The 12,501-nt window shown below is 41.5% G+C and overlaps 1 protein-coding gene across 1 annotated transcript; it reads right to left on the bottom strand.

Annotated features, from left to right (window-relative positions):
- Positions 1-2,669: 2,669 nt before the first annotated feature.
- On the bottom strand, positions 2,670-11,680 carry LOC311041026 (uncharacterized protein; the record flags this gene model as incomplete). Its single annotated transcript, XM_084051463.1, has 11 exons — positions 2,670-3,227; positions 3,313-3,494; positions 3,644-3,719; positions 5,751-5,837; positions 6,490-6,670; positions 6,771-6,851; positions 7,015-7,123; positions 7,206-7,342; positions 7,489-7,650; positions 10,199-10,330; positions 11,345-11,680. The coding sequence occupies 11 exons, from the start codon at positions 11,678-11,680 to the stop codon at positions 2,671-2,673; spliced, it is 2,040 nt and encodes a 679-aa protein (XP_083907589.1). The 3' UTR covers position 2,670.
- Between the last annotated feature and the right edge of the window lie 821 nt (positions 11,681-12,501).

Genomic DNA, 12,501 nt, shown 5'->3' with positions numbered 1-12,501 from the left:
GCACACAGCCGTCTGGGCACACAGGTCAACTGGGCACACAGTCAACTGGGCACACAAGACAGCTGAGCACACAGTCAACTGGGCACACTGTCAACTGGGCACACAAGACAACTGGGCACACAGTCAAGTGGGCACACAAGACAGCTGGGCACTCTGCTTTGATATGCCCCCCCTTTCTATGAAATCCAGAGATTAGTGAACCCCTGCTGTGAATTGTCTGCTCCTGAGTTCCTGAGCAGACGCTCCTGAGTTCCCCCCCTCAGACAGCCGCATAATCACCCCCCTAGGGTTAGGATGAGAGTTAGTATAGGCCTAGGATGTGAGAGTTTTTACTGATTCAACCTAATGGCCCTCCTCCACTGAGTTCACCCGCATAATCACCCTCCACCCAGGTTAGGGTTAGGGTTAGGGTTAGAATGTAAGAGTCTCCACCGATTCAACCTACACACACACACACACACACACACACACACACACACACACACACACACACACACGGGAGAGGCAATACACAGCTCACAACAAATGGATGAGGATGCTGTCAGAACTGCAAGGACACACTGCAATACACTATCTCAGTAACAGACATTACACAATGTCTCCCACCGTCTCTCTCTCACAGTGGGGGGGCGGGGGGTACTTAATTATCAAAGGAACACAAAAATCCTTGGTAGTCATACAGTGTGCCCAGATGTCCATGTGCCCAGTCATCTCGTGTGCCCAGATGTCCGTGTGCCCAGTCATCTCGTGTGCCCATATGTCCATGTGCCCATTCATCTCGTATGCCCAGATGTCCGTATGCCCACTTATCCGGTGTGCCCAGTTGTCTAGAAACTCGTGTGCCCAGATGTCCTGTGTGCCCACCTGACCGGTATTCGATTCAATGACCATCAGCACTTAATCAGAGACTGACGTCTGTGCACAATGATACGAGATGCATGTTTTATTCCTACCCACTCTGTTCTTGCCTTTGTCTCATATCTTCTGGTCACGTCAGTGTCCAATACAGTATATATTCTCTGTGTGTATTAAACTTCAGAACTTGCCGTGTGATACTAGCCTGGTGTCATCTTGTTCTCAGCTCAACTGAAACATCACTCACCACCCTTAGTTAGATGGAGACTATTAAGGGACCACATGGTTGGTCAAACAAAATCACAACACTGCCTATGTAGACATACTGTGGCTTGACTGCGGAGCAAACAGCACTGCAGCACCTTGTAGCAACTCAAAATGTAATAACGGCTCATATTGTGAATTAATGACCATGATACCATCATAATACTGACCAGTAACCATGCTACTAAACATGATACTGACATTAAGATTAACAGGCATGCAAACAGCCCCGAGGTGAAAAAGGTGACAACATATTGTTTTCTTTCGGGTCAGGTGTCACACAATTGCCCTATTTGGGTTGAAAAAGGTGACTGTAGCTGAAAAGTGACACTTTTGCATGTCTGGATTAAGAGAAGAAACACTTTTCTCAACAACATGAGCTGTTATTACATTATAAACTGTTATTACATTGTAATAACAGTGGCTACCTATTGGTTCTTAATGTAACACATTACATTATGCAAAAATCTGGTATTACATTATGCGCTCATTTCATTACATTAAGATAAACAGTTGAACCTACAGTTTAACCATAAAAATGTTGGGTCCAGCAGCTAAATAAGGATAATAAATGTGACAAAGTGGTACACACATGTGTTTATTTCCCAAATCCAGGGAAGGCTACATTGTTTTATTGGAGTGTTTATTATTAGGTCAACAGTCAGCCAAGCATCCAAGCATACAACAAGTAACTCATTTGCTTTGTTTCACGTTCTTAACGTCAAGATAAGCATGGAATTTACAACAGAAAAAAAAACAAAAAAAGAATTTACATTCTGCATTATAAATGTCGAAAATATATCATGGCCAAGAAATGTAGAAACATTTGGCCTAACATGTTTGGCCTAAGAGGAGTATGTCTTATGATAGAATTACTGACCAATTATGTACACTTGTACTCTATTGACAGAACACTACTTTAAATGTCCTTTTGAGACAGCTTTGTGGGATTTTAGGGAAGGATAAGACATTTTATGGCACAGCGGGTTCAGGTAATCTCTAATAAGTAGGTATTTATTAACATATGTAGCTCCTTTTAGCAATCCTCTCAGACATTGAAATGCACCCAACCACTTAAAAACATTCAAAAAAGCTGAACTGCAAGCTTGCAATACATTGTGAGCTTGTAAATCTGCAATGCTTTCATGTTTTTAATGTTTTGAAATGTTCGCCACACCGATAATGACATGCCCAAAATAGGGAAGGCAGGTTGAAAGTAGTGAACTCACTGAAATCCAGTATGCTGGTCCAATAGAGAATTCTATCACACACACCACAGAAGGCCATTGAAATTGTACAGTACCACTGCAACCAATTCAAACATAATCTGATGACATGGGTGTCTCAGCTATCAGTCTCTCTTACCAGTTACCCTTACCTGACAACATAACATTTGATACAAAAAGTTTGAGGAAAAGGGACATTTTGTTTATGACTCCCACATTCATAGCAGGTTCACAATGTTCATATTCAATTGGCAGTGGTTGCCAACCCTTTCTGGATCAGGGCGCACTTGAATGCACACCCATCTGAGCACAACACGGCAGCCTTTTACTGCACTGACTGCTCCTCCAGTTCCTCCTCCTCCTCATCCCCCTCATCAGTGTCGGAGTCTGTGCTAATGTCCGAGTCAGTGCTGTACACAACCTTATCCAAGACATCTAATGTTTGGATAAGATTCACATACTCCGCGAGACAGCTGGAGAATTCCCTTCTCTTGCAAAGCAAAGCAGCATTAGCACCTTTGTCCTGTCTAGATGACATTAACTGCAGATTGTCTGGTAGGATGCATTTGTCCAGCTCTTGAATTTGCTTCTCGTAGAAAAGCTTTCCTGACCGGCAGTCCTCTACCAGGTACGACTTCTCTTCTGATGCCCTTTTTGCAGTGTTCAACAAAACAAATAGTCTCTGTTTAAGGGACATTTCCACATCATTGGTGGAGTTGACCATTGTTGACCAGATGGGGTTGTCAACTTCCAGCACTTCATGGTACTCCAGGGGCTTGTCAGCTGCTGTTGTGGAGGTGTTGAAGTCTTTCACCGATCGTTTGATCTTCTGACCAATCATGGTTATCTTTTTTGACAGCCTGATGGCAATCTTCTGTCCATCTGCAATACAAAGGATTCATACATTTACATATATGATTTAATTTCTAAAGTTTTTAAACAACGAACAATTGCTATATTTACTTACCGGCATATTTCCTCACAAGGCCGCATAAGAACCTGCGCTCCAAGACCAGTCTGTAGATGGCCTGCAGTGTGTGGTGTCGCTTTTTGTCTTCTATTACAGTTTGGAAGTGTACACATCGTTCAGACGTCCATCTTTCACGAAGACATTGTTTCCTCTCAATCGTCTGTAGCTTCTTCTCCAACCTGAAAGTGGTATGTAAACACAGTGACATGCTCATCAGTGCCCAGGCTGTAATCCCCCAGGTAGTATAAAAAGAACAGTCCACATTTAAAGTTAAGAGGACGAACAAGCTAGGTGTACTTTCAAATATACCCATGGTACCTGGGGGTACATGGGGTAACTAACTAGGGAGCTCTGTGTCTCCATAGGATACACGCTTCCCCATAGGATCCGACTCCAACACAGGTCTGTTAGAGTGGGATCCAGACCCAGAGTCCAGGAGATCCTAGGTTGTTCACCTCTCCCGGAAAAAAAGCCTCCATAAGAACAGAGGGACTTTCCCATACACAAGCAGGTGTATGGGAAAATGAAGGCATGTCCCTCAGACAAGATTAGTGAAACGGTCTCTTAATGGCCTGGAGGTCTGAGGGGGCTCCTATGGGGAGACACGGAGGCCGCAGGTACCCCATGTACACTGCTTGGGAAGCTCAAAACAACAGCAACAGCAGAATAAGCTGTTTGGCATTGGCAGGGATTTTTGGGTTGCATTTTTTATGGCCACAACACACATAAATAAACAGGCTTTCCCATGGTGTAAAATGTATTACCAAGAAGCATTGTTACAATCGAGAAATAAGCACATATTTGCAAACTTGTTGTGCTACAGCTGTTTTTGGATGCTTGTTTGTATGTATACTTACTTCTCCAAACGTGTAATGAGGTCAGGATTAGAACTGGTCACGCTGTTCAAGCCTTCTCTGGAAAAATAAGAATGCAAAAAATGTCTCAACAACCTGTTCAGCTTTACATCAGCTGATTCAATTCCATGGTACTGAACTACAGAGATATGCTTGCAATATTGCCGCAGCTATGACCACAACAGAACAGTTAGAAGGACTTGTTCAATATGCAACATGACATTTATATCACAATGAGAAACAGAAACATGTTTTGCAGCACACACACACACACACACACACACACACACACACACACACACACACACACACACACACACACACACACACACACACACACACACACACACACACACACACACACACACACACACACACACACACACACACACACACTCACAGTTCCTGGTGCTCCACTCATTTTTGGACGTAATCCTCCTCCCAGGTCCAATCAATAGACTTCTTGGCCTCTGTTTTGTACTGCTCTGCCCACTGCTGTACGTCTAGCTCTGTGAGGCCTTGCAACAAAAATATGAAATATTAAAATACAATATATATTTAAAAGGGGTTAAATAGCCCTATATTCTGATAGCACTCATTGATAGAGTGTGTTCAGTAACAGGAGGTGTCCATGTCAGCTCTTTATTAAACAGAAAATGCATTTTCAGGTCGGGATACCAATTTTATCCAATCAGGAGAGAGAGCTAACACAGGACACAGGTTAAACGAGTGAAATTGGAAGTGATAAAGTAATGAGCAGACAACATTGGAACTGGAACACTATCAAATTGAAGCTGATAAATGGGTACTCTCCTGATTGGCTGAAATTGGCAACCCACCTGAACATGTATTTTCTGTTTATTAAATAGCTGGCGAGACGGGAAGACCCCTGTTACAGAACAAATGTATCAGTATCACTTCAGTTTAACACTTAGCCCCTCTATACTTGCACTGTACTTGGTGCGTTCTTTTTCGAACACCACAATATCTTGTGATCTATAACAGCACGCTTGTAGATCTACTATTTTTGGCGAATGTTCCCCCCAGAATAGCAATGCTGGGATTCAAGAGGTTAAAATTCAAGTATGAAGTCATTGTCAATCGGTCTCAAGTTTTCCTCATGCCATACTGTATCTTAGGGGACATAATGTACATATTTATGACATAAATGTAAGGTGCTTTAAAGTAACAATGTAACTCAGGGGTGCCATGGGTGAAAACGTTTTATACAGGGGTGCCCTGAGCCCCCCAAAAAAGGCACAGGTAGGTAGAGGTAGAAAAGGTTTCACCAGGAGGACATAACGCATGTGGAAGTACACGCTATTGTTCTCAGTTCCACATCCCACTGAGGAGGCACCCTGACCAACCTGTAGGAATCACTAGTGCAGCAACAGAGAACACCCTCCCTGCCTGCTTTCCTCCCACAAGGTTGGCCAAATGTGTTTATTGGAGCGGCCAGGTAGCAGATTCAACCCCTAGTCTTCATGGTGGGGGACTTGTTTTAGTTCTTAAATGACAAAGGAGCAGTCCCAAATCCCATACCCTTAGCAATCCAAATTTTGGAAGAAAACAACATTGTACCTGTCTGTTTCATGATTTCAGCCATTTCTCGGTTTGCTTCCTCTTCAACTGAATTGATTTTTTCAGCTTTCAGACACAGGGCTTTTGCTTTAAAATGAGAAAAAGGAGGACATATTATTACCTATTTATTTTCACAACAACTCAACGCACTAAGGGGCGGAAGCAAATATTATAATGAACATTATGCATGACAAGTTCATGCTAAAGAAAATACAGTGGCCCTGTGGATAGGGGGTTAGGACACCAACCACTGAAAAAGGTGTTTGATACATTGATAAAACATCTTAGAATAATATAGAATCATAAATAACACATTCTTCAAAGAGTTTTGTTAATAGTCTAAAATAATTCACCTTTAGGTTTTCAAACACAGGTTTCTGTTATATAGATGTATCAAACTCATTAGCCAAACACTGCACAATTGTCACAGGTGTGATACATGTGCAACAGTTACAATCTGGTAAGGCGTTGGCTGATCCAGGTTTCTGATTATTCTCATGTTGAGTACAGAAATTAGGCTGAATTAGGCTGTTGTAGCCAATCTTTTAATTCAATGCAATTTAATTCAGACTGGTTAAACATGTTACTGCATCTGACCTATGGCACATTTGATGAGAAATGCCACAGAATCCTTTCGAACATGATGCCAACATTTTTAATTTACAAACATTTTAGTAAATTATGAGCATACTGCATCTAAGACCAGAGAGAGTGAAACACAATCACAACCCTTCATCACCTTGGCTTTTTCTTATCTTTGCACTGTAGTGCAGCAGGGCATCAGTCAGCAGGTCAATTCTGTGTGATGGGGTCATTTCTTTTGTGACTTTTCCAAAGCGGCGAAGGAATGACCACAGTCGTTCCAACTGCTCCCCGTCACTAAGGCCTGCACCCTCAGCATTCCTACAACCCTGAGAAATCTAGAAAACATTGAACCAAAGCCAGAAGTAAATATCCAAGTTAGTTTACCGTCTGTGACAAATTGACAATAGACTTTGAAAACAAAATGAACAAAATAACCTGACAAACAACACCGTGCCCATAGGCGTGGAATGCAGGAACAGCATACGTTGTTTTCGTCAGGAGATCTGGGTAATACTTCTGAAAGAAGAAAAAAGAGAAATGAGAATACTGCATTACTGAAGCCATACACTAAATGTATGGTAGAGGTTTTGAGTCCACATACATTTGTACTAACTGTGTTTCTGTTATCATGTTTAGCTATTACAAAGCAAGGATCAGGCCAAAATGCAGAACAGATTACCTCCAAATGAGGCTTTAACTTGCATGCTATGTCATACATGAACACAAGTTTTTTGTTTTTCCCCACGTCTTCTTGGAGTTCTCTGATGAGGTACACAGCATTCGAAAGGCTAGAGAAAAGATCAAAATGTGAGCTGAATCTGGATATTTTAACGCACTGTGAATTGGATGTGCCAAGGAGATTTGCTGTACCTCTCGCCTCTCTTAAGGCTAAGAAAGCGCCGTGGATGCTCATGTTTACACGCTATGCCAAAAACCCCCGTTTCATCCAATTTGGCATTTTTTACTTTTGACCTGAGGGCACTACCTGCTTGAAAGCTGGCACAACCCTGTAAAAGTTGGAAAGTACAATTACTCTCTCACAATATAGCACGTACAGACATGAATTTAGAATAAATCCACTGTAATAACAATTCTTGGATTTTTAAATAACAGTAAAGAGGCAGCAAATGATGAAATATAGTCAAACTCTTACCTCCTCGGGTGTATGTTGCTGCTTCTGTACAAAGGCGTCAACATCATCCTGGGGAGAAAAGAAGTGGTTGAAGTGCTTGGGTCCTTCAAAGCTTCTCCCCGATGACTTCTTCCGTGGTAGAACAAACAGTCCATCTGCAGCCAGAACCAGAACTCCATCTTCCTACAATAAATAAGGATTAAATTGTATAACAATAGATATGTGTTAGTGATCACTTTCAAATTAAATATTACTTGGGATGTTGTTATAAAACTATAATTGTATAACTTGATCCTGATTTGAGTTATTTGATTTAAAAAACACAAAATTCAGTATTCCAAGTAATCCTTTTTTTTGGGTTAATGGTCAATGCTGTTTCATGAAACAATCCAGCCCCATCTTACCTCCGACACATCCAGTAATCACGCCAACTTCTGGAAAGCAGTTAAGCTGCTCCAGTAGAGGGGAATTACCGGACCCCCCCCCAAAGTTGCGGGTGGGGGATTCTGTGGTTTGCGACAAAAGAGTAATAGCAAATGCTTTTAATGATCATTTCAAACGGGCTGGACATATTTTTGAGGAAGAAAATGCATCCTCCTCCCAGCAAGGTTCAGAAGAGGATGCATCCTCATCTACGGTTCCAAATGCTTATTCTGATTTCAACTTTTCTGCCATAGCTGTATCGGATGTTCTACTTGCACTGACCTCTTTAGATCCGAAAAAGTCTCCCGGTCCTGATGGCCTTGACCCCTATTTGCTAAAAATAGCAGAACCGTTAACTGACATTCTAAACCTTTCTCTAGTATCGCAAAACATACCGGCTAAATGGAAGCAAGCGTATGTCTCACCCCTCCTCAAGGCTGGTGACCCCCTGGATGTAAACAATTATAGGCCAATTTCTAATCTTTCTGCCTTATCTAAGATTCTTGAAGCTCAGGTATCAGTGCAAGTAAAACACTTCTTGGAAGCGCATGTGATTCTAAATGCTATGCAATCTGGTTTTAGAGCAAAACATAGTACGGTCACGGCATGCCTTAATGTTTTGGATGACATCAAGGATGCCTGGGATGACAAATTAGTCTGCACTGCTCTATTTATTGACCTAACTAAGGCATTTGACACTGTCCATCACTCTATCTTGCTAAGTAGACTCTCTAACGTAGGTATGAGTCAAAAGGTGACACATTGGTTTAAGAGTTACTTGGTTGGCCGAACACAATGCGTCAAATTGGGAGACACTTTGTCTGAGCCTGTAGCCATGGTCAAGGGAGTTCCTCAGGGCTCCATTTTAGGTCCCTTACTTTTTCTTGTATACATAAACAATATTTGTAATCAATCACAGCACTCTAGGCATATGTATGCTGATGACACGTTCTGTATACATGTGCGCCAACAATGGAATTGGCTGTAGCAAATTTGTCCATTGATTTCATTGCCTTGCAGCAGGAATTACACAAAAGTAAACTGCTACTAAATGGAAAGAAAACTAAGGCCATCCTGTTTACGCCACGTGCTTCTCCTGCCCCTTTAAGTATCACCACTCTGGACGGAACATCCATTGAGTGGGTGGATAATTATAAATATCTTGGGTTCTGGCTAGATAAGCATTTAAATTTCAAACTGCATGTAGATGCTCTGAGCAAGAAATTGAAATTTACTATAGGTTTCTTCTATAGATTGAAGGCATACTTTGCCCGAGCAGCTCGCCAAAAATTGGTTGCTGGTCTGTTCTTGTCCCAGCTAGACTATGGTGATGCCATCTATAGGTTTGCTTGTCCCACTACATTGGCCAGTTTGGATCCATTGTACCATTCGGCATTGAGATTTGTAACTAACTTACCCTTTAGGACTCATCATTGTACTCTGTATGCAGCAGTCGGCTGGTTCTCCCTAGGTGCCCGTAGGCAGCAGCATTGGTACACTTTCATCTATAAGGCAATCTTGGGTGGAATTCTCCCCACTTATATCTCCTCAAAATTTGAGGTGGTAAAAAATGGCCTCAATCTCAGATCTAATGCATGGATACGTTGTGTAGTACCGGGTTTCTCATCTGAGGTGGGCAAAAAATGCCTTGCTTTTCATGGTCCATGGGCTTGGAACGACCTCCAAAAGAGTTTGAAACTTGCCACACTTATCTCTGTGCGAAGGTTTAAAAGTTTCATTGTTGAGAAACTTGCTCATACCTGTAATTGTTTGGATGTATAAAAAAATGAGAAACTATGTCATTGTACATGTGGGTAAAATTCTATGAATTGCTACATGTAATAATTGGATTAGTTTCCTGGTAGGTTACTTGGTTTGGTTGAGCTGAGTAAAAAAATGTTGTTTTAGTTTCACTAGGAGATTTGTTTTAAGGTTCCTGTGAGTCATGGATGTATTAATATTACTGTTGTACTGATTTGTACTGTTTGTTTTAGCAGTGATGTGAAATGTTTAATCTGCCCCTTGGCCAGTTCCCACTTGTAAAAGAGACTCTGTCTCAATGTGTTTTACTGGTTAAATAAAGGTTAAATAAAAAAATAAATAAAAAATGTATCTGTATTTTGTATAGTTGCATTGTTATTTTGTTTCATGTGTTATGTTCACAGAGATAATTAAAGCTTAGTTCAAGGGTTCTGTAGCCCATTAATAAAGCTGCATTAATAAACATCCTTAATTTAACACAGCATAAAATAAACATCCTTAATTTAACACAGCATAAAATAAACATCCTTAATTTAACACAGCATACTTGTGGACAAACAGGACACTGTGTCCCATCAGTTACATCAGGCCCAAGATGGCGCAGTGTAGTCAACTGGTATCTCAGATGCCTGTATTCTTCATATGCCTCTTTTACCAGAAGGCGGTAGAGGTCTTGGCACTGTAATGGAAACAGTCATATTCTCAACAGGGCTGTCACTATTAAAACGCATAACAAGCTGGTGATGGTAAAAGAGGAATCATATGGATAACAGCTACTATTCAGCAAACCTTGGAAGACACTGATGAATACTGAATGGCTGCACAGATGGCCTTCAGTGATGCACCACACTCAAGTTGCAACCTGCAGATCATGTCCATGAGTTTGATTGAAACGGCGCTTTGGGGTCTCTTTGCGGTAGCCGGCCAAAGGCTATACCGAAGAAGTGTTGCGACTTCCGCTTCGCACTGACAGAACTGCAGGCAAACATCATGAGACCTTCCTAGAATTTATGACACACAGAACAGGTGTGAGGTGGTGTTGCCTACATTTTAGTTCTTCAGAATTTTCCTCCTTACTGCTTCGTGACATCTAAAAATGTTAAGTACCTTGATAGTCGAATACTTTCAGTACACGGTCATATGACATTTGGCATTGGTGGCCATCCTTCCTCGACCAATTCCAGCTGAAGCCATCAGGAATCCTCGGTAGCGAATCCTCTGTTGAAATTTGCCTGCCTTAACGATAAAAAGAAAATCACAACAAACTTCTTAAAGCACAGTAAATTACAACATGTAAGAATAATAAGAGTCTACATGACTTCTGCTATATAGAAGTAATATGTATAGGCACGGACAGAAGACGTAGGCCCTACATTTACACAGAGTTAATATGTTAAGCTCATTCAGTTGCCCACTATTCATATGGTGGGCAACATTTTGATATTGCTCTCCTGGCCCTCCTTTCTGAAACGAAACGACTACAACGATGGAGCTTGCACAAAAGATAATTTCGCCCACTTCTTTACACCTGAAAACCTGTGATGTGACAATAAAGTTGATTCTCATCTCTGAGTGATACAAACCTCCCATTTTTCTAGCACATGCACCACAGCAGTGCTCTGATGGACTTTCTTGACACATGCCGAACAGAAGAAGGCCTCACTACCACAGTCGCTGCATCGCCACAGCTCACTTCCATCAGTGAGGAAAACACTGCAAACTGTGCAGGCTGTCTCTTCTGGAGGGCAAAGGAGCTCAGAACTGACAGTGAGGAGTATTTGGCGTACTCGTTGCCATGCCTCCACAGTGGCATATTGCTCTCTTGACGACTGGTGCTAGCCGAGGCTTGGTCACAGTCACTCTCATGTGCTGCTGGTGACAAGAAGCAGGCTGGTAGCTTCTTGGACACGGGTCTGGTCCCTTCTTGGTCCCTCTGCAGGTAACTTTTGTACGTCCTTGTCCTTCCTCCTCTTCCTCCTGGAATCTGTTGGACTTTGATGTACGGTCTGAATGTCTTAAATTTGCCCATGTCGACCTATTTAAACAAGAAAAAAATTATAACAAATCACATTATTTATTACTACAAACTAATGCATTATTCAGAGTGCAAAATCTGAATAATGCCAATATGTATAGAATTCTTAAATAATAATAAGGGTACGGACTAATGTGTTGACCATCCAATAACACATTGACATTGTTTATTCTACTGGCACATTGGAAACATGAGACAAGTTTGACTTTCACTATGCACAGTAAAGTTACAGACCAAATGATCATGACATTATCACGGTAAGAAATTTAAGCCTACTGAATTATTTATTAAGCCTACTGAATTATTTTGTACTATGCCAAAAATAACTGATTAACAAGTTTACTACAGGGGGGCAATTATTATTATTATCTTTACATTAACCATTTGAACCCTAGCATCCCTATTCTGGTAGGAACATTTGCCAAAAATAGCAGACCTACAAGCTCACAACAGGTCAAATGTCATGTTTTCAACTAAGTATTGATGGTCTACGTGGATAATGTCTGGAGAAACAATAATCTATGAACAAGACCAGGAGACCTGGTTTTGCCAGACCCAGAATAAGTACTTATTAGCTCTGATCTTACTTTATAAGATCAGAGCACTACGTCACGGCTAAGCCGGACTTCACATGACGTGTCAGCCTGTGTCTATGCCCATATATGGACGAAAGGGGGACAGACTTTTATGGCTGGGGCCTAAGGACAAAGTGACCATGCCCATGTATGGAGAAAACAGGTACAAAGCCTCATGTAAGCCAGACCTGGCTTACAAAAAGTGTAATCTACAATACAAAAAGTGTAATCTACAATACA

This window comes from Gymnoscopelus microlampas (assembly GCF_963454915.1).
Source record: "Gymnoscopelus microlampas genome assembly, chromosome: 24".
NCBI classification, from domain to species: domain Eukaryota; kingdom Metazoa; phylum Chordata; class Actinopteri; order Myctophiformes; family Myctophidae; genus Gymnoscopelus; species Gymnoscopelus microlampas.
The sequence above is the reverse complement of the archived record's forward strand: the minus strand, read 5'-3'. Positions and strand labels throughout refer to the sequence as shown.